General features: G+C 43.4%; 1 protein-coding gene across 2 annotated transcripts in view; it reads right to left on the bottom strand.

The window, feature by feature from the left end:
• Positions 1-25,035, bottom strand: part of LOC124798390 (caspase-7-like) — a 218,376-nt gene extending 193,341 nt beyond the window's left edge. For both annotated transcript variants that reach the window (XM_047261769.1, XM_047261780.1), the window contains exons 1-2: positions 24,973-25,035; positions 946-1,151 (exon numbers count right to left, since the gene is read on the bottom strand). In XM_047261769.1, the coding sequence (XP_047117725.1) occupies positions 946-1,103 (158 nt within the window). In that variant the 5' untranslated portion in view covers positions 1,104-1,151; positions 24,973-25,035. The remainder of the gene's footprint in view (positions 1-945; positions 1,152-24,972) is intronic.
• Positions 25,036-26,621: the final 1,586 nt, after the last annotated feature.

Genomic DNA, 26,621 nt, shown 5'->3' with positions numbered 1-26,621 from the left:
ATCTAATACGCTTAGTCCCTAACCAGTGTTTGTAAAGTTCCTCCCCAGTTCTGTAATTCTGTATTTATCTCTTATTATGTCAAATATGTATGAGCAAATCAAATGAGTGTAAAACTCGCAGTATCAGCATGGAAAATAATTGTGACAGTTTGGTGTATTACAGTCTGACACCAAGATTTTTGTACCAATTCCCATTTTCAGTCGAACTTGGCCAAGGGCAAAGGATATTATAGGTGCTATCTCGCCTGAACAAATGGTGCATTTTAACAGAATCGAATAGGTAGCCAGAACCAGCATGTTAGGTACAGTAAAAATTCCTGTCAAGTAGTAAAGATGTTCAGAACCGCAAAGACGATCTTGAATGACACAGACTACAACAATAAAAAATTTAGGAGCTGATAATAACTTCAAATTTAAACTGTACCAATCAACCTACAGCACACTTTCAGAACACAATGTATGTTAATGGAAAACTGTATGCCCAAGACCTGTGACAGAAAACGTTCTCCTTTCAATTGCCTGGACACACCATCTTCATTTTGGAGTGATGAAGACTCAGTTTTTCAGACAGACAAATGGGAACGAGCCGTGAATGCGATGGAGAGGCAAGGATATCACCATGATCCTCTAGTCAGGCGGAAAGATAGTTGTGTGTGTGTGTGTGTGTGTGTGTGTGTGTGTGTGTGTGTGTGTGTGTGTGTGTGTGTGTAGTGTCAGCAGTTAAGTGTAAAACGTGCAGTGTCTTGTGATGAGATCTGAACAAATCGCATAATTTTATTTTTTAAAAATCAATAAATTTACGAATTTATGTGCTCGAATGTTTGTTAAATTTTAATTATGTTTTATTGTTGTGTTAATCTGATATTTCTCATTGTAAACAGACCTCAGAATGATTGTAAACTGACCTGAGAATGAATAAACTATGAACCAAGCTTTGGTACTTACATGCCAGGGGGAAGGAATCCTGAATGTCTGGCACCCGCTTCTTGGTGAGGACCTCCGCCACTGTAATCCTTGCTGGGCTGGCGGGGGTAATCAGATGGGAATGCGATGTCCACGATGTCGTACACTCCACTGTCAGAGGATTCGTAACCTTTTTCCATTCTTACGGAGGACCTGAGACTCGCTTAGTCTTTGCTTACTGGTCTGCTCTGCAACAAGTGAAAAACAGATAAATAAAGCACAAAACCTAAATTTGCTCAGTAATGGGAGAATATGGTTTGTGCACATTTCAGGGTTATTAGCCCATTGTATTGTATTGTATAAAACCGGGGACCTAGAAACGACGGAGAGGCTTCGTCCCGCCGTAGCCCTCAGTGGTTCACAATCTCACAATAGGATACAGCAGTCCACTCGCTCCACCGCTGCCCCTGACCGAACCCAGGGTTATTGTGCAGTTCGGCCCCCAGTGGGCCCCCCTGGGAATGTCTCACACCAGACAAGTGTAACCCCAAACGTTTGCATGGTACGAAGCTCACTCCAAAAGAAATGCACACTATTTTTGTAAAAATACAGTTTTCATTCTGCATGTGTGAAAGTTTTACAGTGTGTAGATACATCCTTCCCACTTGCTTTCAAACTTAGTTCAACCTGTTCCCGTGAGTGGCGCTGTCACAGCATGTCTTAAAGATGGCTGCTACACTTGACTTTCGTCAGAAGCAATGTGTTGTCATAGAATTCCTGTGCTGTGAAAACGGGACAATGGGAAACATCCACAAGAGATTGAAAAAGGTGTATGCAGATGCTGCCATCGATCGCATCACAGTGAATGACAGTGGCTCACAAAGAAACAAGAAAAACGGTATGCAGCAAACTTTTGGAACAGTACGAGAATGGTGGAGATGAATTTCTTGGAATAATTGTGACAGGTGATGAAACATGGCTCTATAATTTTTCAACAGAGACAAAGAGGCTATTAATGGAGTGGTATCATGCAAATTCACCCAAGAAAAAAATTCAAAACCACACCCTCTGCTGGAAAAGTTATGGCTACAGTGTTTTCCAATTGGACATCATGCCACGTGGAACCACCATAAATTCTGATGCATATGTAACGACACTGAAAAAACTTCAAGCTTGACTGAGTCGTGTACGACCACATCGGCAAAAGCAGGATGTTTTGCTGTTGCACGACAATTCACGGCCACATGTCAGTAAAAAAGCTATGGAAGCGATCACAGAACTCGGATGGACAACACTGAAACACGCGCCTTACAGTCCTGACCTGGCTCCATGTGACTGTTGTCTCTTATGGGAAACCGAAAGACTCTCTTTGTGGAACAAGGTTTGAAGATGATGACTCCCTTGTGCACGCTGCCAAACAGTGACTCCAACATGTTGGTCCAGAATTGTACCGTGTGGGTATACAGGTGCTGGCTCCAAGATGGTGTAAAATATTGTTCCTAAAGGATGTATCTACACACTGTAAAACTTTCAAACATGTAGAATAAAAAATGGATTTAAAAACAAATAGTGTGCATTTCTTTTGGAGTGACCCTCGTAAAATAATTATGGTATACACGTATGTGGAAGTGGTGTTTGCATGGCAATTGCCAACTCAGTGTAACTGAGGCAGAATAAGGGGAACCAGTCCACATTCACCGAGGTCGTTGGAAAACCTCCTTACAAACCATCCACAGGCTGGCCGGCACACTGTATCCCAACACGAATTTGCCGGGCGAATTCGTGCCGGGGACCGGCACGCCATCCACTCGAGAAGCAGCGCGTTCGACTGTGCGGCTAGCTGGGCTGGTTAGTAGCCCATGTCCCCATTGTCACTTTACAGCAAGCAGGATTCAGAACACTGCCCGCCGAATTGGCGCACATGGTGTGACGTCACTCGAAAATTCAGGCGCTATCGTAAGACACACAGTATTGAAGATCTCCCACTCAGTGGTTGCCAGTGTTCAACAACACGAATTGCTCGCTGCTACATATACTATCTGATCAAAGTTATCGAGGCACTCTTAAGTAATGTGGAATTGACAATTAGACGTCATGAGACGAGGATCTGCCAGTATAAAAGGAGGTGGGAAGTACCGTGCTGTCAGCAGAGAAACAGCAACAGCAGAATGGGTTGGTCAGGAGAGCTGAGTAATTTCGAATGTGGACTAAACAGTCCGTGTCACATTAACTACAAATCCATTAGGAACACTTCAACTCTTAAAAACCTGTCCAAGCCAACTGTTGGCAATGCTATAGCTAAGCGGAAATGTGAAGAAACAACCACAGTTAAAGCAAGACCAGACAACCCTCATGTACTGGTGGACAGGGATCGTCGACCACCGTGTTGGGCGGTTGTAAGAAATCACATGAAATCGTTGTTATAAGCTCCAAAGTACACTACTGGCCATTAAAATTGCTACACCAAGAAGAAATGCAGATGAGAAATGGGTATTCATTGGACGAATATATTATACTAGAACTGACATGTGATTAGATTTTCACATAATTTGGGTGCATAGATCCTGAGAAATCATTACCCGGAACAACCACCTCTGGCCGTAATAACGGCCTTGATACGCCTGGGCATTTAGTCAAACAGAGCTCGGATGGCGTGTACAGGTACAGCTGCCCATGCAGCTTCAACACGATACAACAGTTCATCAAGAGTAGGGACTGGCATATTGTGACGAGCCAGTTGCTCGGCCACCATTGACCAGACGTTTTCAATTGATGAGAGAACTGGAGAATGTGGTGGCCAGGGCAGCAGTCGAACATTTTCTGTATCCAGAAAGGCCAGTACAAAAATGGTTCAAATGGCTCTGAGCACTATGGGACTTAACAACTGTGGTCATCAGTCCCCTAGAATTTAGAACTACTTAAACCTAACTAACCTAAGGACATCACGCACATCCATGCCCGAGGCAGGATTCGAACCTGCCACCTTAGCGGTCACGCGGTTCCAGACTGAAGCGCCTAGAACTGCACGGCCACACGGGCCGGCCAGACTAGTACAGGACCTGCAACATGCGGTCGTGCATTATCCTGCTGAAATGTAGGGTTTCGCAGGGATCGAATGAAGGGTAGAGCCACGGGTCGTAACACATCTGAAATGTAACGTCCACTGTTCAAAGTGGCATCAATGCGAACAAGAGGTGACTGAGACGTGTAACCAATGGCACCCTATACCATCACGCCGCGTGATATGCCAGTATGGTGACGACGAATACACAATTCCTATGTGCGTTCACCGCGATGTCGCCAAACAGGGATTCGACCATCATGATGCTGTAAACAGAACCTGGATTCATCCGAAAGAATGATGTTTTGCCATTCGTGCATCCAGGTTCGTCGTTGAGTACACCATCGCAGGCGCTCTTGCCTGCGATGCAGCGTCAAGGGTAACCGCAGCCATGGTCTCTGAGATGATAGCCCATGCTTCTGCAAACGTCGTCGAACTGTTCGTGCAGATGGTTGTTGTCTTGCAAACGTCTCCATCTGCAGACTCAGGGATCGAGACGTGGCTGCACGATCCGTTACAGCCATGCGGATAAGATGCCTCTCATCTTGACTGCTAGTGATACGAGGCCGTTCCGTATTACCCTCCTGAACCGACCGATTCCATATGCTTCTAACAGTCATTGGATCTCGACCAACGCGAGCAGCAATGTCGCGACATGATAAACCGCAATCGCGATAGGCTACAATCCGACCTTTATCAAAGTCAGAAACGTGATGGTACGCATTTGTCCTCCTTACATGAGGCATCACAACAACGTTTCACCAGGCAACACCGGTCAACTGCTGTTTGTGTATGAGAAATCGGTTGGAAACTTTCCTCATGAGAGCACGTTGTAGGTGTCGCCACCGGTGCCAACCTTGTGTGAATGCTCTGAAAAGCTCATCATTTGCATATCATAGCATCTTGTTCCTGTGGGTTAAATTTCGCGTCTGTAGCACGTCATCCTCGTGGTGTAGCAATTTTAATGGCCAGTTGTGTACTATAGACCAGCAGTCCACCTAGCAAAACGATTGTGTAAAATGAGTTAAAAAGAATGTGGTGAATGGTCCTCATAAGCCACACATTATATTCCTCAATGCTACAGTGAGTGATGCTTGACATTGTGCAGAGAGTGACGCCACTAGTCAAAGGATGACAGGAAACGAATGCTTTTATTGACAAACCACATATGCTCTGTGACAATCCGATGAAAGGGTTTGGGTTTGATGAATTCCTGGAGAACGATACCTGTCATCACATATAGCATACAGTACAGTTGGAGGCAGTGGTGTTAAGGCATTGTGGCGATTTTCTTGATCAGACAATGGTCCCCTCATTGTGCTTAACAATAGCCTAATGCGGAAGGAAATGCACGCATATGGCAGCAGTGTGTGTGTGGTGGGGGCGGGGATGGGGGGAGGGGGGGGGCTGCATCCCCAAGGGACCAACCTACTGAGGTCATTGGTCCCTAGACTTACTCCGTCTTCCGGTCACGAGTGGCCTACCGGGACCATCCGACCGCCGTGTCATCATCGATGGAGGACGCGGATAGGAGGGACGTGGGGTCAGCACACCGCTCTCCCGGTCATAAGATGGCATTCTTGACCAAAGCCGCTACTATTCGGTCGAGTAGCTCCTCAATTGGCATCACGATGCTGAGTGCACCCCAAAAAATGGCAAGAGCACAGGGGTGCTTGGATGGTCACCCATCCAACTGCCGACCACGCCCGACAGCGCTTAACTGCGGTGATCTCACGGGAAACGGTGTATCCACTGCAGCAAGGCCTTTGCCTCTCTAGTCTTACACACTACTTAGACTAAGTTACGCTAAGAACAACACACACACCCATGACTGTGGAGGACTCGAACTTCTGGTGGGCTGCGGAATCCGTGACGTGGCGCCTCTAACCACATGGCCACTCTGCACAGCAAAAATTGGGAAACCTGTGGTAAGGTCCTATGGGACCAAATTGCTGAGGTCATCAGCTTACACACTACTTAGCCTAACTTAAACTAACTTACGCTAAGGATAACAAACATGCATAACCATGCCCAAGGGAGGACTCGAACCTTTGACAGAGGCAGCAGAGCGAACCGTGGCAAAGCGGCTAGACCGCGCGGCTACCACGCATGGCGGGAGCATGTGTAGTGCGTGCAGTAGAGAAACAGTTCAGACGCGATGACTATATCAGCGCGACAATGCAACATTCCTTAAAGCAGCATCTGTGAGGCAATGGTCTGTGGAAAATAACATTCCGGAAACGGACTGGCCTGTCCACAGTACAATCTGAACACAATTAACACCTTTCAGTTGTGAACATCGACTTCGCTCCATGAAAATTATGAAATCCTCCCAAACTTTTAATTAGCTTACCTTTCCGCAAAGCAATCACAGAACCAGAGTTTAAATAACATCATACAAATAAAAAAGAATGTACAAGAAAGCATTGCTAGCGGAAAATAAATCCTTGAATGAAAGAATCTTAGGTAGTTCATACAATGTAAGCAAACCTGTTGTGATAGTTGTAAGAAACGAGACAGTGAAGGAAAAATCATAAATGGGTTCCAAATAAGAAATAGAGGAATGTTAATCTGTAACTTGTGGAAACTGGTCAGTTTCATGAACAGTTACTTTGCATCATTGCAAACAAAACTAGAGTCATACATACTGCAAGCCAGAAGCTGCTCAACAAACTCATTGCTGTTTATACCAAGCTGGTAATTAGGCAGTCAGAAGAGTAATGTATAGGTTAAAAAATTGTCAGGGGTAGATGAAGTGGCAATGAGTGTACTCAAGGGATTAGGCAGAGTATGGCTCTGCGGTCGGAAACACCTACATAAGGCAACAAGTGTCTGCGGAGTTGTTAGATCGGTTCTTCCTGCTTCAATGGTACGGTATCAAGATTTAATTGAGTTCGAACGTGATATTATAGTCGGCGCACGAGCGATGGGACACAGCATCTCCGAGGTAGAATTGAAGTGGGAATCTTCCCATACAACTATTTCACGAGTTTACCATCAATATCAGGAATCCTGTAAAACATCAAATCTCCCACATTGACGAGGTCAGAAAAAGATCCTGCAAGAATGGGACCAACGACGACTCAAGATAATCGTTCAACCTGACAAAAGTGCAACTCTTTCAGCAAATTGCTCCAGATTTCCGTGCTGGGCCATCGACAAGTGTCAGCGTGTGAACCATTCAACGAAACATCATCGATATGGGGTTTTGGCGATGAAGGCCCACTCGTGTTCCCTTGATGAGTGCACGCCATAAAGCTTTACAACTCGCCTGGGCCCATCAACACTGACATTCGACTGTTGATGACTGGAAACACGTTGCGTGCTCGGACGAGTCTCGTTTCAAATTGTATCGAGCGGATGGACGTGTACCTCATGAATCTGTCGACCCTGCACGTCAGCAGTGGAGTGTTCAAACTGGTGGAGACTCTGTAATGGTGTGGGGCTGTGCTGTGTCAAAACGCATGGGGTACGTTCGCCCTTACTGGTGCTGAGCGTCCTGCGTGATAAATCAATGATAACACCTGGTGGTCACGATAATATAAGTGTATGATGTGGTAAAACCAAAATCAAATTGTGTTCTAGATGATATGAGAGCTTCTACGGAATAACAGGTGGTGATCATGAGCGACTGCAGCAATATACCATATCGCCCTCGCTGCGTCCAGAGTTACCGCCTGAGCGACGCGCAGCAGCCGGCCGCTATTGGGAAGAATCGACAGCATCGAAAATTATTACATTAATTGTTAGAAGTTGGTGTGGCGTTGCGTGTTTGTTCGTTTTAAATGGTTCCTATTGTGCAACAAAAAGGGTTAGTTAGTTCCCGGATAGACCTCTCACCGACCACGTGGTGGTAGTGGTGTATATCAGGTCTGATCTTATAGCGTTTCACTGCGCGGTGTAGTGAGGCTACTCAGTTGACACCTAAGTCTTGGGAGAGTGCACGGAATTTTGTCGATTATAGTTGTGGGAACAGTTTCGTTCGTAAAATTTGCTGGGATGAGTCCCGCGAGAGCCTTATTTAATTGAGAGATTGATTTGTTAGGTGCTGAGTTTTGTGGAATCGATGTGACCGATATCCCGTCTGCATTGTATGTTGAGTGGTCGCGACGCGCCCAGAGGTAATTGGGTTGCTTGTCGTTTTTATTGAGGTGGTTTGGGTATTGTGCGTGTGTGTATCGAGAAGGGAAAGCCTCGAACACGTGTTGGTAGTTGTATTTTCGAGACCATTAGCTTGCAGCAGACAGCGAATTGGCTCATAGAACGACGAACTGTTTCACTATACGGTGATGGTGGGCACGTATCACTGAATAGACAAGCGATAGTAAATTGAAGGAACCATTTAACGAGCTACACGTAGCTAAACCAAAACTTGATTCATCAAGGCGAAGATTGTAACTTAAGGTTAGTTAAAAAGTGGCGGGGACTTTTAGGATTTTTGTTTGATTTTTTTATTACTTGTTTCCGTATTGTGGGGAATGATCAATATATTTGCCTGCACTCGTTCACAGGTGATAACCAACGTGTATTGAGATACCTAGAAGGAAAATAAATCAGATTTTATTGGGGTTAAAGGAAACCTTCCAGTCTACTTAATTGGTATCTAGTGTGAATATATCTATAGAATTTTCGGAAGTATAAACGAGTGTAATTCAGAGATATTGATACAGTGGAGTCGATATCACGTATAATGTGGTGTTTTTATATGTGCTTCTTACAAGGTTCTTGAAAGAATGAAAATTATAAATAATCTACTGAAAGTAGATCTTCTCAATATTAAAGAAAAGATTTCAATTAAGGGAAAAAACTTCCTAAATGATGAATAAGTTTAATTGAAGTACGAAGTCTCATCACTTATATATTATCGCTGCGTCGAGTTGGAAAAATATTTAAGGGAAAATTAAAAAGTTTTAATTCCTAGTGATGGAAGTTTCCATAAACAGAATAATCATTTCAAGACGGTAGACAGACTGGTATTTTAGTACAAGCAATAAAATAGTTCCGAGTTTATGTCAGAGAGTACATACTGCGTTGTGAAAAGCTCGTTGCGAAAGATAACAATTGCTAGTTGGATGTCGCATTTATCATCACGCAAGATAATCAGGTACTGAAATTAAATTTATTGCCCTGACGAGATCAGTATCGTAGACAACGAGAGTGATTCATTAAAATCGGCCCATTTATTCACTACTGCTTAATTTCAGTAATCATTGGTGTGTGAATATTGTTAAGTGATTATTCGTGGTTCTATCGTGGCTTGGTACGATTTCGGCGTCATGTCTAGGCAGGGTGTTGTTCCCATTATTTGGCAGGCAGGCTGTTTGCATGGTCAGCGGTTGAGGTGGCTGCAATATTAATTGTACTAAGGCTGATTTCGTGTTCGATTAGCTCATTGTCAGTGTGATTGCGGCACGGGCTAGATTCTTGTCGTCATCAGAGGCTCTCTCCAACTGAAATCTTCTGCAATTAGATAGCGTTCTGCAGTCTTAACATCTATTTAAAAATAAGAAACTGTACCTAATTAAAGGTGTGGTGGTCGACTGGTGGCTTCAGTACTTTGCGCAACACGATACTCTGCAATAACGGCATAGAGACGTTGGTACAGTACGATCCCTTGTCGTTGTCAATCGATCTTGGGTACTGCCAGTCACAGATCAGTACAGGGCGTGTGCAAATGGATTGGTATTGGACCCCTGATACGTCTAGATACGATTCTGACAGGCTGGTTCAAATGACTCTGAGCACTATGGGATTTAACATCTGAGGTCATCAGTCCCCTAGAACTACTTAAACTTAACCAACCGAAGGACATCACACACACCCATGCCCGAGGCAGGATTCGAACCTGCGACCGTTGCAGCAGTGCGGCTCTGGACTGAAGCGCCTAGAACCGTTCGGCCACACCGGCCGGCTCTCTGACAGGTGACATGTACATAAGCATCCTGTCTGATCACCTGCATCCGTTCATGTCCATTGTGCATTCCAACGGACTTGGGCAATTCCAGCAGGACAATGCGACACTACGCACGTTCAGAATTGCTGCAGAGTTGCTCCAGGAACACTCTCCTGAGTTGGAATACGTCCCTTGGCCACCAAACTCCCCAGACATGAACACTACTGGGCATTGCCTTGCAACGTGATAGATCTCCACCGCTCGTACTCTCGCCGATTTACGGACAGCCCTGCAGGATTCATCGTGTGAGTTCTCTCCAGCACTACTTCAGACATTAGTCGAGTCCATGCCACGTCCTGTTGCGGCACTTCTGCGTGCTCGCCCTACACGATATTAGGCAGGTGTACCAGTTTCTTTGGCTCTTCAGTGTATATTTTTTATCTGGTACAGACTGTTGGTAATCGGACAAATGAAAAAAAATTCAGAGTTTGGCACTGAAGTTCCGACGCAGTCGTGACTTACTTAATTTAATAATCAAAAGAACGTCTTTCACATAAATATATCAATCGAATTATTATGGAGGCCTGGGAATTCATTTGTCATTAAAACCTGAATTACGTTGCAGGTCAATCAGTTACATCTGCAGAGGGGAAAGAGAGACTTTCAACTGAAACTGCGAAAACAGCTCAAAAACAGATGTAATATTGACAGCGTCCTCAAAACCTTTATGAAACTATCCTTGTAATTATTTCAAGGCCTTAATGAATTCTTCAAACCTTGCGTTTTCTTTAAAGCCATTGAGCTTAGGAAAATGGACTGTCTTTGATGTGTCCTCTTTTAAATGCATCCCCATCAAATCAGAATGAAGTTACCTTACAATTTGTTACTGTGGGCAATGTGCAGTCTAGTTCATTTAACATGCATAGCCTGCAATCCATTTTGAATGATGTTGTAATTCCGGTTTCTGCACTCCTTTTTCCTTCATAAGTTCAACAATAGCGAGTTTTAAATAGAAAAATTGACTTAATCAACGTACTTGGCAGTAATATATGAAGTTTCCTTACTCTTCCTTCCATTGAAAACTATTGCAACTGGCAATGGAATAATGTGTGCGACTAGATAAATTTTACTATTCGTACCACCAATTTCTTCAAGTTCTCCACGACTGCAAATTTAGCACAAAGTGCTTTCTTGATGTACAGAACAGTGAATACCATCTGTTGATAATTGTAATTTTTCGTCTTTCATTGTCAACTAAATCCTTAAATTCTTTCTGCAGGTATTGTAATGTCGTTCCGAAGCAAATATGCAATACCCGTTGCGACCGAACCGCCGAATCCTTCCGTCAGTAAATGGGGTATGTTGTCAACTGACTCTGTTGTTTTAACCCCCTCCTCTGACGGAATGACCCGCTTCCTAATTCCGTATGTATATCACCAATACGGACTTGTAGCTGTCACGCCTTTGCGCTTACTGCTACGTATTTTAACAGCAAATAACTCAGCCCTAATTGTAAGAGGTATTAGTGAATTCAAGTTGTTAATTTTTGAATACAGCACACCTGCCACACGCTCAGTTCACTTTTACTCCGCTTCTACCCTCGCCATTGCACAACATTAACTGTGTGCTACTTGGACCTTACTAAGCTATTAAATTCACTTGCGTGTACATTTTGACTGTTACTCGCCAGTATTTACCTAATGATTAAAGCACACTCCTAATCGGACTATTTCCCAAAGAGCTGTGATGATTGAACGGGTTCGATCCACGGCCTACAGTGCCCTATAGTTCACACGGTAACACTACCCACCTGACCCACTTAACTTGGTAGTGAGTTTATGTATCCAATCATCACTGCTAGCAGCAGTGGATAATCCTATCAGCACGACGAGAGCAGCAGACTTACCGTCGAATCCTCCTGAAAATAGTTGTAACTACGGTTGCCAGCTCTGAAGGAGCAAAAGAATAAATCAATTTTTTGGCTCGTTTCAAAGTGAGACGGCTTGAGTTGAATTTAAACTTAATTTTGAATATTACTATTACTGATCAATCAAGGTGATTCAACAAAGCAAATACTCTTTCAATTTCTGTGTGTTGACTTGGTAATTACTATCAAGGCTATTTATGCAACTTGGGTTAACAAAATTCTATCCTTCAACTTTATGCAATGATTTTGGATATTACTCTTTGAACAATTGATATAGAACTACTTAAGTGACGTTACTTAAAAAGTTACTCAGAAAAATTTTAGTTAACTATAAAATGGCGGCTCATTATGGTGTGACCATTGCTCTTTTCAACATTCTTACACGCTAAAATATTCTAAAACAAAAAGAATTGTAAATGAAAGAGGCGATGGTGGCCTCAGTTTGATTTCACTATACTATGTTTGAGATTACTACACTTTACAATGAATATGCATCGTAATTTTACTCATAATTGTATTCTGTAACTGGTATTCTCCTTTTACATTTCTATAAAGTTCGAATTAACAATCACAGTCTTGCCTTGGGCAGACGTGCCGGTGCTGGTGGTGAGATGTATGTGGATAACGCAACTCTTCACGCCTCATACTCTTAATGGCGGCTGGAACCACGAGCCATAGCACTCGTGTAGTCTACTGCACGTTCGCCATAAAATCTGGGAGCAGGAACTCTTACAATCAGCCCCAGTGGCATAGAGACGACTTCGATAACCATTCGTCGCGTTTTATTCCACAAACGGCGACGATATTCGCCGTTGCACAATCACTTTTTCGTGAGCACAGTTACACACGTCCGATCACGTCAACACTATGCAGGCCATTCTATTGTAGTGATGGGGAGCTCGTGAATGAGTCGTTCAAATGAACGCTTCGCTCCAGTGAAGTGTGAACTAACCACTCAATTTCAATGAACTGGTACTTCAAACTCTTCAGAGATAGCATACTCCACACTTTTTCCTAGTTCACTCACTCTCTTCCCCTCTCCCTCTACATCAGCGCTACTTCACTCATCCTCCCTTCTCTTCAGTCCTCCCTCTACTGCCTGTCGACGAATCGCGCGGTGTTTGTGGGGAAAGATCGGTTTACGAGGTTTTGGGGAGTTGAGGGGCGAGGGGAAGGCAGCGTCAGCTGCTTCCTGCAGTGCTGGCATCATTACTCATGACCATTTGTGCAGTTATACTTCGCGTCTACGAGTACCCTACCGTTGGCAGCGCTTGCAGACAAATGAATATTAAAGATCCAAACGAAGAGGCTGGCTGTGTGAGCACGAGCAGCCAACATGAAAATAAAAGGTTTGTTAATAACACTGAAAGAGGGATTTTACTTGAAATCGTACCAATGGCTACAGGTGACAGTTTACGTTTTGAATGTGGAGGGTTATTATTCTCAACAACAATAAAATCTACAGGAAAACTTCTGAATAATTATTTAACGTAGGTGTATAGACTTTGTGACAGTGGTAAACATACTTATTCTATTTTGCATTAAATTTCAAAAGGAACATAAAATTGGACTGCATTTCGTTGGTAGCCCTAGTTTTCAGTCCATGAATACAACAAATAATGTTTCGCTTGGCAGATAAAGGCTTTTTTGGGCGCTTCATGAAAAAGTGTCGAGCAAGATTAAATGTATCACCTTCTTTATATGTGACAGGCTTCTCTGTTTATCTTTCCTTTGTCCCCTTCGACCATGCTCTATTTAAGTTAACTCAGACGCTGTAAGAGCGTAAAACGTTGCGTGCACGTTACTGCATAACTCGGCCATCTGTTGGTAAAATTATGAAGTATTACGAAGCTTTATTGTACGAGCGAGCGTAGCCGCGGCTGAGCTGCGAACTGGGCAAGTTCGCCAGGCTTCCGTACTTCATGAATGAACTACTTCATTTGAACGCTTCACGGCAATGAGTGAAACGAATGAAGTAGTTCACGGGAATGAACGAGTTCGACCCATCTCTATTCTATTGTTCGAACCCTGTGTCTCCAGCTACCACGAGCGACGCTCGTATCACCAGGAGTGGGGGCCATCCCCTACCACATTTTTATCGAAATCATTTAGTGTTTAAGAAATTTTATATTTATTAGCCTGGAGTTAATACCAGTCATAATGATTTACTACTAGCGCTTAACAACATTAAATTATACAGTAATAACTTATAATTAACAAGAAAAAGAATACATTTGAGTCCGAGAGCTTAGTGCATTGTCTGACAGATAGCGTGTTGGTGCCTTTCCGCTAGTTCCCGCTGGTGTTAGTTCGCGCTGTATTCCCGGTTTCGCCAATAGATGGCATCAGGGTGAGCTCCCGGGCAGTCCCACGCAGTCTCCGACGCGCGGGCTCCAAATTACTTTCAGCCTACCATCATTTCAGTTCCGTTACACCGTCGCTTACGCGAATAGAGTATTCTCATCTCTCTCTTCTGTCATTCCCATTCATTTTAAAGGACAGCGATGATAGATCACTAGACTGTCTCTTTTTGTGCAAACAGCCACTGGACCTATGAACGTCCTTCGTACCAAGAACAAACAGCGAAGAATAAACAGCGCCAAACCTACGATTGTGCCCAACTCAGAGAGTTGTGCCAGCCGAAGACTGCCGCACCCCAATACTACACCACTGGTCATTAAAATTGCTACACCAAGAAGCAATGCAGATGATAAACTGGTATTCAATGGACAAATATATTATACTAGAACTGACATGTGATTACATTTTCACGCAAGTTGGGTGCATAGATCCTGCGAAATCAGTACCCAGAACACCACCTCTGGCTGTAATAACGGCCTTGATACACCTGGACATTGAGTCAAACAGAGCTTCGATGGTGTGTACAGGTACAGCTGCCCATGCAGCTTCAACACGATACGACAGTTCATCAAGAGTAGTGAGTGGCGTATTGTGACGAGCCAGTTGCTCGGCCACCATTGACCAGACGTTTTCAATTGGTGAGAGATCTGGAGAATATGCTGGTCAGGGCAGCGGTCGAACATTTTCTATATCCAGAAAGGCTTGTACAGGACCTGCAACATGCGGTCGTGCATTATCCTGCTGAAATGTAGGGTTTCTCAGGGATCGAATGAAGGGTAGAGCCACGGGTCGTAACACATCTGAAATGTAATGTCCACTGTTCAAAGTGCCGTCAATGCGAACAAGAGGTGACCGAGACGTGTAACCAATGGCACCCCATACCATCACGCCGGGTGATACGCAAGTATGGCGATGACGAATCCCGCTTCCAATGTGCGTTCACCACGATGTCGCCAAACACGGATGCGACCATCATAATGCTGTAAACAGAACCTGGATTCATCCGAAAAAATGACGTTTTGCCATTCGTGCATCCAGGTTCGTCGTTGAATACACCATCGCTGGCGCTCTTGCCTGTGATGCAGCGTCAAGAGTAACCGCAGCCATGGTCTCCGAACTGATAGTGCATGCTGCTGCAAACGTCGTCGAACTGTTCGTGCAGATGGTTGTTGTCTTGCAAACGTCCGTCCCCATCTGTTGACTCAGGGATCGAGACGTGGCTGCGGGATCCGTTACAGCCATGCGGATAAGATGCCTCTCATCTCGACTGCTAGTGGTACGAGGCCGTTGGGATCCAGCACGGCGTTCCGTATTACCCTCCTGAACCCACCGCTTCCATATTCTGCTTAACAGTCAATGGATATCAAGCAACGCAAGCAGTAATGTCGCGACACGATAAACCGCAATCGCGATAGGCTACAATCCGCCCTTTATCAAAGTTGGAAATGTGATGGTACTCATTTGTCCTCCTTACACGAGGCATCACCTCAACGTTTCACCAGGCAACGCCGGTCAACTGCTGTTTGTGAATGAGAAATCGGTTGGAAACTTTCCTCATGTGAGCACGTTCTAGGTGTCGCCACCGGCGCCAACCTTGTGTGAATGCTCTGAAAAGCTGATCACTTACATATCACAGCATCTTCTTCCTGTGGGTTAAATTTCGCGTCTGTAGCACGTCATCTTCGTGGTGTAGCAATTTTAATGGCCAGTAGTGTAGTTCTAAGTTCTAGGGGACTGATGACCTCCGATGTTAAGTCCCATAGTGCTCAGAGCATTTGAACAACCATTTTTGAACAGATTAAGAGGAGTAGTAAACAGGTGGTTCCAGTCATATCTCATTAATCACTTACATAGAGTGGAAATTTCACAGATCAATAAAGATCTCTAATACACAGCGTAACATCTAATAGATGAGCGCTAAACACTTCAGCATAAGATCCTTACAGGAATGTACCGAATTCGGTTTTTGATCTACATGAATGAGCAAGTGTCGTGCAAAGACACAAATTTCGGTTTGCTGACACAGCAGTATAATAACTCACAAGTGTTATTTCTGTGCAAAGCTAATATGCTAAAAATGTGCACAAATGATAAGAGGAGAATAAGGTAATGCTTAATATAAAAATACCGAGGAGTATGACCTTCAGTATTAACAAAAGTAATGCCGGTATTAAATGGTGGCTCGGTAAGATGTGTAACTAACACAAATTTTTAAGGATGGATATAAACGGCAACTGAGCAACTGAAGCGGAGAGAGTGTATTACAAGGAGAACAAAATAAATTACATCTGCATGCTATGCTCTAGCGTACTAGAACCAGAACTTGCCTCAGAGTAAATTATTATGCCCATGTCAATAGGTAAGTTATAATTGTCTGGGGCTCAAACTGCCAGAACTTAGGAAAAATTTTCAAGTCACGAAAAGGGCTTTTAGGAGCCAGTGAAAGCGAATAAGTGGTCTCACTGCGCTGAATTACTTACGGAGATAGGTATTACAGTTGCCCCATGTGAATATATTTTCCAAACAATGGTGTTGGGATGGGTTGTTTGGGGAAGGATACCAAACAGCGAGGTCATCGGTCTCATCGGATTCGGGAAGGACGGGGAAGGAAGTCGGTCGTGCCCTTTCGAAGGAACCATCCAGGCATTTGCCTGGAGCGATTTAGGGAAATCACAGAAAACCTAAATCGGGATGGCCGGACGTGGGATTGAACCGTCGTCCTCCAGAATGCGAGTCCAGTGAAACAATAGTGTGTATAAGGAAAAATAAACACTATGATACTATAAACATCTCTATACACAAGACAGCAAACAGAACACAGCATGTTGTTATCAATGGAGAGACGTCTACAGACGTTAAAGTAACCTCTGGTGTGCCACAGGGGAGTGTTATGGGACCATTGCTTTTGACAATATATATAAATGACCTAGTAGATAGTGTCGGAAGTTCCATGCGGCTTTTCGCGGATGATGCTGTAGTATACAGAGAAGTTGCAGCATTAGAAAATTGTAGCGAAATGCAGGAAGATCTGCAGCGGATAGGCACTTGGTGCAGGGAGTGGCAACTGACCCTTAACATAGACAAATATAATGTATTGCGAATACATAGAAAGAAGGATCCTTTATTGTATGATTACATGATAGCGGAACAAACACTGGTAGCAGTTACTTCTGTAAAATATCTGGGAGTATGCGTGCGGAACGATTTGAAGTGGAATGATCATATAAAATTAATTGTTGGTAAGGCGGGTACCAGGTTGAGATTCATTGGGAGAGTCCTTAGAAAATGTAGTCCATCAACAAAGGAGGTGGCTTACAAAACACTCGTTCGACCTTTACTTGAGTATTGCTCATCAGTGTGGGATCCGTACCAGATCGGGTTGACGGAGGAGATAGAGAAGATCCAAAGATCACAGGGTTATTTGGTAACCGTGATAGCGTTACGGAGATGTTTAGCAAACTCAAGTGGCAGACTCTGCAAGAGAGGCGCTCTGCATCGCGGTGTAGCTTGCTCGCCAGGTTTCGAGAGGGTGCGTTTCTGGATGAGGTATCGAATATATTGCTTCCCCCTACTTATACCTCCCGAGGAGATCACGAATGTAAAATTAGAGAGATTAGAGCGCGCACGGAGGCTTTCAGACAGTCGTTCTTCCCGCGAACCATACGCGACTGGAACAGGAAAGGGAGGTAATGACAGTGGCACGTAAAGTGCCCTCCGCCACACACCGTTGGGTGGCTTGCGGAGTATAAATGTAGATGAAGATGTAGATAAAGTGAACGTCGGTAGCTAGAAAGAACACCAAAATGAGAACCCAAAACAGTATACGATTTCGGGGGGGGGGGGGGGGGGGGTTAAAACTCTATCATAAATTACCTCACAGGCATTACAGAACTATCTTAAATGGATACAGCGTATGTCTTATTAAACTGTGAAAGACAATTTAAATGAAATAGAAAAGTAACAAAGGCAGCAAGTAATACTGAAATGTAACCGTCTTAGACAGCTTGTAATGTACTACACTATATGAATGTGTAATGAAGAACCAGTTTCACCCACGTATTATGATCCTGTATCTTGTCGTTTCTTGGATCATACGAAATAAATGCGTAATGAAGAACCTGATTCACCCACGTATTATGATCTTGTATCTTGTCATTTTTGGGTTCTGCTCATTTACTATGCGAGATACAGGAGGAACATCCTAGCTCACTTCTTCCACCACTGCAAAGGTAAATGATATAGATATTAGCGACAGTGGAAATGAGAAACAGCTAACACTCAACATAGCTCACAAGTATGATGGGATCTCTGTCAAATTCCATACAGAATTTTCAGGGGAATTAGCTCCCATTTTAAGCATAAAACACCGTATATCCCTTGAACAAAATCTGTGCCCAGTCACTGGAGAAAAGTACAGGTCATACGAGTCTGTAAGAAGGGTGACAGAAGTGATCCACAGAACTGTCAGCCACTCCCACTGACACCCATCCGTTGTAGAATACTAGAATATATTCTTAACTCAAGTATAATGAGGTATCTTGAGCAGAATAACATTATCCATGAAAATATCTTTGATTTCGAGAACATCGGCCATGTGAAACCCAACTTTCGCTCTTCTCACATGACATGCTGAAAACCATGGGCATGGCAGTCAAGCAGATTACCAAAAGCATTTGATTCAGGACCAAACAAACGTTGATTGAGAAATGTATTTAATAAACCTCAAGATAGGTAATAAATGTCATAAGAGAGCGACAACATGTAAGTCGCATGAGAAAGGATGCATATTTGTAGCAGGGCAGTGGCGGATACATAAAAACCTCAAGGAGGGGGCGCTGAATATATCTTGAGCTATCTTTACTGACCCTACGACTTATCTTAGAAAATATATTAATGAAAGGCAAACCTACATTACTAGCATCTGTAGACTTAGAGAAAGCTTTTGACAATGTTGACTGGTATGCTGTCTTTCAAATTCTGAAGGTGTCAGGGGTCAAATACAGGGAGCGAAAGGCTATTTACAATTTGTACAGATAGCAGATGGCAGTTATAAGAGTCGAGGGACATGAAAGGGAAGCAGTGGTTGGGAAGAGAGTGAGACAGGGTTGTAACCTCTCTCCGATGCTATTCAATCTCTATATTGAGCAAGCAGTGAAGGAAACAAAAGTAAAGTTCGGAGTAGGTATTAAAATCCATGGCGCTCGCCATATGTATCCGCCACGATAGCAGGGAGGTCATATTTTCAAAACAATCGAATGTTCACAAATTTACTAGTAATTATTAAAAAAAACTGTCACAATAAGTCTGTCATAATTGTTTGAGTAGATAAAACTAAATGTACGAGGTGGGTTCAATAAGTAACGCAGCAAATCTTTTTTCTGAAAGCAGATTGATTTTATTTATAATTCCAATGCACGATATTATAACCCACTCTTTTGGTTACAAAATTCTACGTTCTTTTCACATAATCTCTATGCAATGCGACGACCTTATGGGCTGCGAGGGGTAGCCGCGCGTAGGGTCCGATGACCTCAGTAGTTTGGTCCCATAGGAACTTACCACCTACAACCACTACCTTAAGGCACCTTACTGGAGAGCCTGTAAGCCCGCATGGCACCACTCCGCTGGTCGACAATGGAGTAAGCGTCCACGTATTGCTTTCTCCGAAATGCATCCTCCATTGGGAAAAAAGGGGAAGTCGGAAGGGGAGAGGTTCGGGCTGTAGGGGGGATGAGGAAGAACAACCCATTGAAGCTTTGTGTGCTCCTCTAGGGTGTGCAGATTTATGTGAGGACTTCGTTGTCATGAAGAAGACTTCCGTTTGTACCTCGATTAAGAGTTTTTTTTCTTTATTGTAATTTTAACACCTTATACAAGGTAAGACGGCAGCTGCAATACTACGCCGCTCTTCAGCCACAGATAATACAAGTAGAAACAGGAAGACATACAAAAAACAAAACAAAATGATGGACAGAAAACAGTAGACACACTGAGTAAAAAACACGGAGCCCGTTCACAGGCGTAGTAAAATAAAAAATGGTTAGCACTGGTACACGAACGTAGGCGACTGAAAAGACACACGTGAACGATGGAGCGTGGGCAGTGAAACACTAAGGCACTAACACGTTGGCACACAAATTAAAAAAACCGATGGTGATGATTTCCGGCGCGCGAAAGTTCACTGTACATGTACGAATCTGGGGACCTGCCAAAGGGGAAAAGGCAGGGGAGGAGGGAGAGGGGAGGGTGTAGATGCCAGTGGCAGAGGAGATGAGAGGGGGAGGAAAGAAGGTAGGGGGGTAGGGGAAGCCCGGGGGAGGGGAGGGAGGGAGGAAGTGAGGAGGGAGAGAAAGGAGAGAGGGTGCCCTTGCCAAAAGACACAGGGGGTAGAATGGGAGGATCAAAGTTGGTAGGAGGGGTAGATGGAGGAGATGTGGGCATCATCAGGGAGGAGGAGTTGGCGCAAACCACCTTGGGCGAGGGTATGGAGAGTGGAGAGATGGAGAGCAGGTGGGACGTGGGAATACAGGCGTGGCAGCGGATGGGGGTGGGAGAGGATGGGGGAGACAAGTGGGTGAGGGGGATCAAGTTTACGGGAGGTGTAGAGGATCCATATCCGTTCAAGTAAAAGGAGGAGGTGTGAGAATGGAATGAGGTCATACAGGTCCATGTGGGGGAGGGGAGGCAGATGCGACTGGCGAGGTGGAGCGCATGGCGTTCTAGGATTTGAAGGTGGGATGGGCCCGAATAAGAGTGACCGTACATTCTAATATTGCAGGAGTCAAGGCTGTGTGTAGCTGGCGGCACATAGGAGATCGGACAGGTTTGCCCAACCTAGTTGTGATGATGGCAGACGCCTCGCCCAAAGTCCCAAAATGCTTTTGTTCACTGCGAGGTCTCCGTAGGCATTCTGCAAGCACCTATGAATGTCTGGATGCTCTGGTTTCCCGCCCAAAGAAACTCAATGACAGGTTTCTGCTAGGAACGCACCTCGTTAGAGACGCCATTTTGAAGGTAATGTATAGCACTGCCATCTGTCAGGACTTCATGAAACTATAGGAGTTGAAGTGGGATAATTCCACGATGTCCCACAGCAAATTTCGCAACTTTTCACCCTAAATCGGCCCAGAAGAAAGTGTGTCACATTACTTGTTAAACGCCCATCGTAATAACAATTTTTAAACAAAATAATAAATATGTTAATTGCTGAAAGATTGTAAATAAGATCATGGCTATGACGGCAGTGGTCAGTATTAATTTGTCTCAGATGTTGTATCTCTTAGTCTTCCTTGTTGTGAGTGCTGTGTTGGGCTCTTGTGGATTATCCGAAAAGATTTAGTAAAACTGTAAAGTGAACTGAATCAGAAAAGGCTTTATTTTGCGCTTTTAGCTACGCACCAAATCCCCAGGATGGAAAATTACCCCTGACTGAGATCAGTTAAGAATGCAGTGTCTGTCTGATGAGCTGCTGTGAAAATTACTTACATCACTACTTTAATAGTTGTATTAATGTAACTAAAAACTGCTCACGTTTGGAAGCTTTTTTTTTTAAACGTGTTTAGTCCAGCCCTTATAACACCAATGTGCAAAACTAATGTGATAGTGACTGATAACGTTCTTTACTTGGATATGAAATTTATGGTAAGTTCCTATGGGACCATACTGCTGAGGCCATCGGTCCCTAGGCTTACACACTACTTAATCTAGCTTAAATTAACTTACGCTAAGGACAACACACACACACCGATGCCCGGGGGACGACCGGGGGATGCGCGCGAAGCGTGACAAGGCGGCTTAGGTATGGTACTACATATTGGCTAATACTGTTTGCTGTTCTGATTTCCCAACTCAACTATTAATATTGTTTATTGTGTTGTATAATCAAAATGTTACGTGTATGTGTCACTCGTGTAGGAAACTAAATCTATTTAGTTATTATGTGCTTATACTTGACTAAACCCCTATCGAGTATATAATCGAATGTTGTTAAATAAGTACGGTAGCTGAAAAGAGATGAGAGACAAATTTGAAATCAAAACTGGGAGCCACATAGTGGGCTAAGTGATGCAATTTTCCGAGACTAGACGGAAAGTAATGCATGACAGACGAGAAAAGGAGAATAGCACCGGCAAAGACATCTTCCCTCGCCAAAAGAAGCATCGTAGAAACAATAGCTAAATATTTCACTCGCGGCAATATAAGTTGTGCTCTCAGGTTCCTTCCTAACCACTCTCTCGGAAATCGGGTCATATTCAGAAATAAATAGCCAAATATTTGTGACAAGCAAGGAATACAAAAATCATTGTTGCTCATTTCACACGAAGAAATTTACGGTAAAGTCCTAGGTTCCTGTCTCAACACACCCTTCGAAAACACGACATATTCGGAAAGCACGGCCAAATATTTGTGTTAAGCAAGAATACAAATGTCATTCCTCGTTGTTTGACTGGAAGTAATTTCATCCGTAGTTTTCTAATCAGACAGAAATCGATGTGAACAATAAATCGTCTGCCAAGAAACTCATGTGTGCAGCGTAAACAACAGGAAACAATAGTGCAAACTTATTGATTCTTGTTGCTGCCTCTGAGCTAAAAACAAAACAATCATACCAGTCTTACAGTTATGATTATTTCTTGTAATTAGCTATTACCTTTTATTAATTATCGTGTAAAAACTGTTGTATAAAATTGCATTTACGCACAACGCACCCAGTTCCGAAGGATTGCTCTATTATCTCTAAATAATATCGAGTATTGCAAAACATAGCTGAATTAGGGTCATAAGAAAGTCCAGAATGTGTTAAAAACTCTGAGATAAAAAAAAGTTAGTCCCTGTCAGGATGCAAACCTTTCTGCTTAGAGTTCCCAGTTCACCTACTACAACACTTCGCTGTAGTGCAGTCATGTTATATGCTATATGATTCTTATTTGTATCCAATGAAGGCTTTGTCGCCGATAATGCATTAACTGACTTTTAATTAGAAGAAATCATACCAAGGCTGACCTGTTTGTGATATATCTTCGGTGTGACATTTCCTAGTTATAACGGAAAAACTGCAATATATAAGTTGACTCTTACACAGTGCTATTTATTTATTTAAACAGCGCCGTTACTGGGTTCGAACCGACAGGCTCATCTTCAGACGGCTAGTTCACGTTTTACATTAGATTTCGCCTTTTGTTTCCCCAACTGACGAAATTTCCTTGGGTTGGTGGTGCACTACAGCCAAAACAAGATGTGAGACAACGTCTTTTTAACTGTAATTGTGCCTCACAACGATTTTAAGTGAAGTAACAAATTACTATTATTAAAGGGAAGATGTTTCGGTTACTTATGATGAAGAATCCGCGCCATTATGTTCCAGTGCAGGCTGCTATTCATCTTGCAGCATCGAAAACTGTATAATGCACCTTTTTGTGGGTAGCATATGTCATATATAATATATAATATTATACACAAAAGGCGAAATCTAATGTAAAACGTGAACTAGCTGTCTGAAGAGTAACCTGTCGGTTCGAAACCGGTAACGGCACTGTTTAAATAAATAAATAGCATTGTAAAAAGTGGCTGGTTGCTGTAATCCTGTATGTAAGAGTCAACCTATATTTTGTACACAGCCAGGGGCTCAAAATGTCAGCCTTTGACAAACAGCGTAAAACCGCAAAGCGTGACGAAACCAGTATGGAGCCAGTCGCATCGAGTGACGCTTCGCCTTGACGTCACTTCCCACAGCGCCTGCTAGCAGAGAGAAGAGTGAGGAAGTTGGGTGAGAAGACAACGCAGGCTTCAATTTTTGCTAGTATCGAGTGGTTAAGTGAGATTTGAGACACCATCGGCGATACAAAAAGTCGGAATACAAAATCAGAATTAAGGAACTAGTAATGATAAAGTTCACTGACAGTAAAGCAAAATTCAAATCAATGTTGTTGACAAGGTTTTTATGATAAACTGCTCAGACGTCAAACAATACGAAAAGTGTCGTCCAAACATTTCAATTCATCGACAGTTATTTGCTAGAGAACATACCAAATAATATTTAGGCGGCAATACATAAAACCTCTCTGCATTATTCATGGTATTTTCCTTTTGTTTCTAAACACCAAATAATGTTAAAAACAACTCTAATTTTTCCCTTCAGTACAGGTGACTTCCTCACTGTTAAAAAGTTTATTCAATGAAAATTGTTTCATCAGTTCATGTCCTCATTTATACACAATGTATGTTTATTCTTTGTGCAGATATTGCAAAACCCAAATTATTTTTCGGTCCTTTTTGCGAAAGAAAGCGTATAGGAAATGTATCCAAGCGTTCGTGCAACTGTCACAGTGTGTCATGAAAACAAAACGAAGAATCAAATGCAGACCGACAGAAAATCCACGACAAAGATATAAGCGAATACAGCGAGCATAGGTTAACTTCCGATATTAGCAAACAACACCGTGAATGCCGCCATCTGAAACGCATTTTGGAGTATTTTGAGGTTCTGTTTTTCCGTCAAGTGTGAAACGTCCTTTAAGCATCTGACATTTCTGCCCTGCCTCTACGAGTAACGAACGTTTGCTGTTAGCGATCAGACTCCTAAACTTCCTGGCTTAACACAAATATTTGGCCGTGCTCTCCGAATATGTCGTGTTTTCGAGGGGTGTGTTGAGACAGGAACCTAGGACTTTACCGTAAATTTCTTCGTGTGAAATGAGCAACAATGATTTTTGTATTCTTTGCTTGTCACAAATATTTGGCTATTTATTTCTGAGTAGTCTCTAACTACTTTTTTTAAGGGATCAGATTTTAGCGCACGTGTAGAACTCGCGACCGCAATTTACTCACCGAGGTGCTATCGTGTGTCTCGCTGCTCAAATGACTTACCAACTACTGTCACAGCTAAGAGAGTCTGACTTACTGATAAACGAATCCAGCCAACACTTTTCCGGCGCTCGCCTACTGATAAAGCCCGGCCAATGGCGACATCCGCTTCTCTGGCCGACTGGAGCAACGTAGAATACAGTAGTTTCCGTGTACAGCTAATCTGTCACTTAGCGTTCCCTAGCGTTTTACTTTTTTCAGATTCGAATTCAGGCAATAGTATGGTGGTCTGGCTTCAGTTCCCTGTCTTTCTTGGCTCTTTTTGCTTTCCCATGAGTCTTTAACTTTCTCAGAATGTTCACGTTTTCGTTTCTCCGTCCAGTATTTTTGATTATAATCACAAAATTAGTATGGATTCATGAAATCCAAATCTACATCGATGACTATGTAACACTAGAATGAAATTTTCACTCTACAGCGGAGTGTGCGCTGACATGAAACTTCCTGGCAGATTAAAACTGTGTGCCGGACCGAGACTCGAACTCGGGACCTTTGCCTTTCGCGGGCAAGTGCTCTACCAACTCAGCTACCCAAGCACGACTCACGCCCCGTCCTCACAGCTTCACTTCTGGCAGTACCTCGTCTCCTACCTTATAAACTTTACAGAAGCTCTCCTGTGAACCTAGCAGAACTAGCACTCCTGAATGAAAGGATATTGCGGAGACATGGCTTAGCCACACCTCCCCCCCCCCCCAAAAGGTTTCAGAGGAATCACAAATCAGTGTTTAAGGTCTTACCGAGAAGACAGACAGCCGTGATCATGCAGCTCTCGGCGATACGATTGCCACAAGATAGATACACTGAGGTGACAAAAATCATGGGACACTACCCGATATCGTATCGGACTCACTTCTGCCCGGCGCAGTGCAGCAGACGTGGCATAGACTCAACAAATCGCTAGAAGTCCCCTGCACGAATATTTAGCCTCTACAGCTGTCCACAATTGCGAGAGTGTTGCTGTGCAGGATGTTGTACAGGAACTGAAGTCTTGGTTAAGTTCCATAAATGTTCGATGGGATTCATGTTGGGCAATCTGCGTGGACAAATTATTCGCTCGAATTGCCCAGAATGTTCTTCAAACCAGCCGCGAACAAATGTGGCCCGATGACAAGGCGCATACTTATCCAGAAAAATTCCATCGTTGCCTGGGAACATGAAGCCTACAAATAGCTGCAAATGATCTCCAGACAGCTGAACACATCCATTTTCAGTCAATGATCGGTTCAGTTGGGTCAGAGGACCCTGTCCGTTTGAGGCTAGCGCCGTATACCGATCCTGCCTTGGAGGCGGTTAAGTGGGAGATGTGTCTCAGAGCTGGATAGTGACAAATGGTGACGCGAGACTGGACGCGCACGTAGTTTATGTATCAGCCGATAGAGGACAGTATTGGACAGGGGACTGTGATTTAGTTTCGATTGTGCCCACTAGAGTGCACTAAAGAAATAGAATGTTTTTCGTAAACTGTTCTAGTATTTTCATAAAGTGTTATTATGTCTTTTTGTGTATGTAAAATGTTATAAATGTGTTTTAGCAGTATGCATGATGCGTGAGTGTGGTTTAAGGTTAATATGAAGATAATTGTTTAACGAGTTATGTAGTGGGATTTAGTGTGG

Source organism: Schistocerca piceifrons, chromosome 1 (genome assembly GCF_021461385.2).
Source record: "Schistocerca piceifrons isolate TAMUIC-IGC-003096 chromosome 1, iqSchPice1.1, whole genome shotgun sequence".
Lineage (NCBI taxonomy): Eukaryota > Metazoa > Arthropoda > Insecta > Orthoptera > Acrididae > Schistocerca > Schistocerca piceifrons.
Note: the sequence above shows the minus strand (reverse complement) of the source record. Positions and strands in the feature narration are given on the sequence as shown.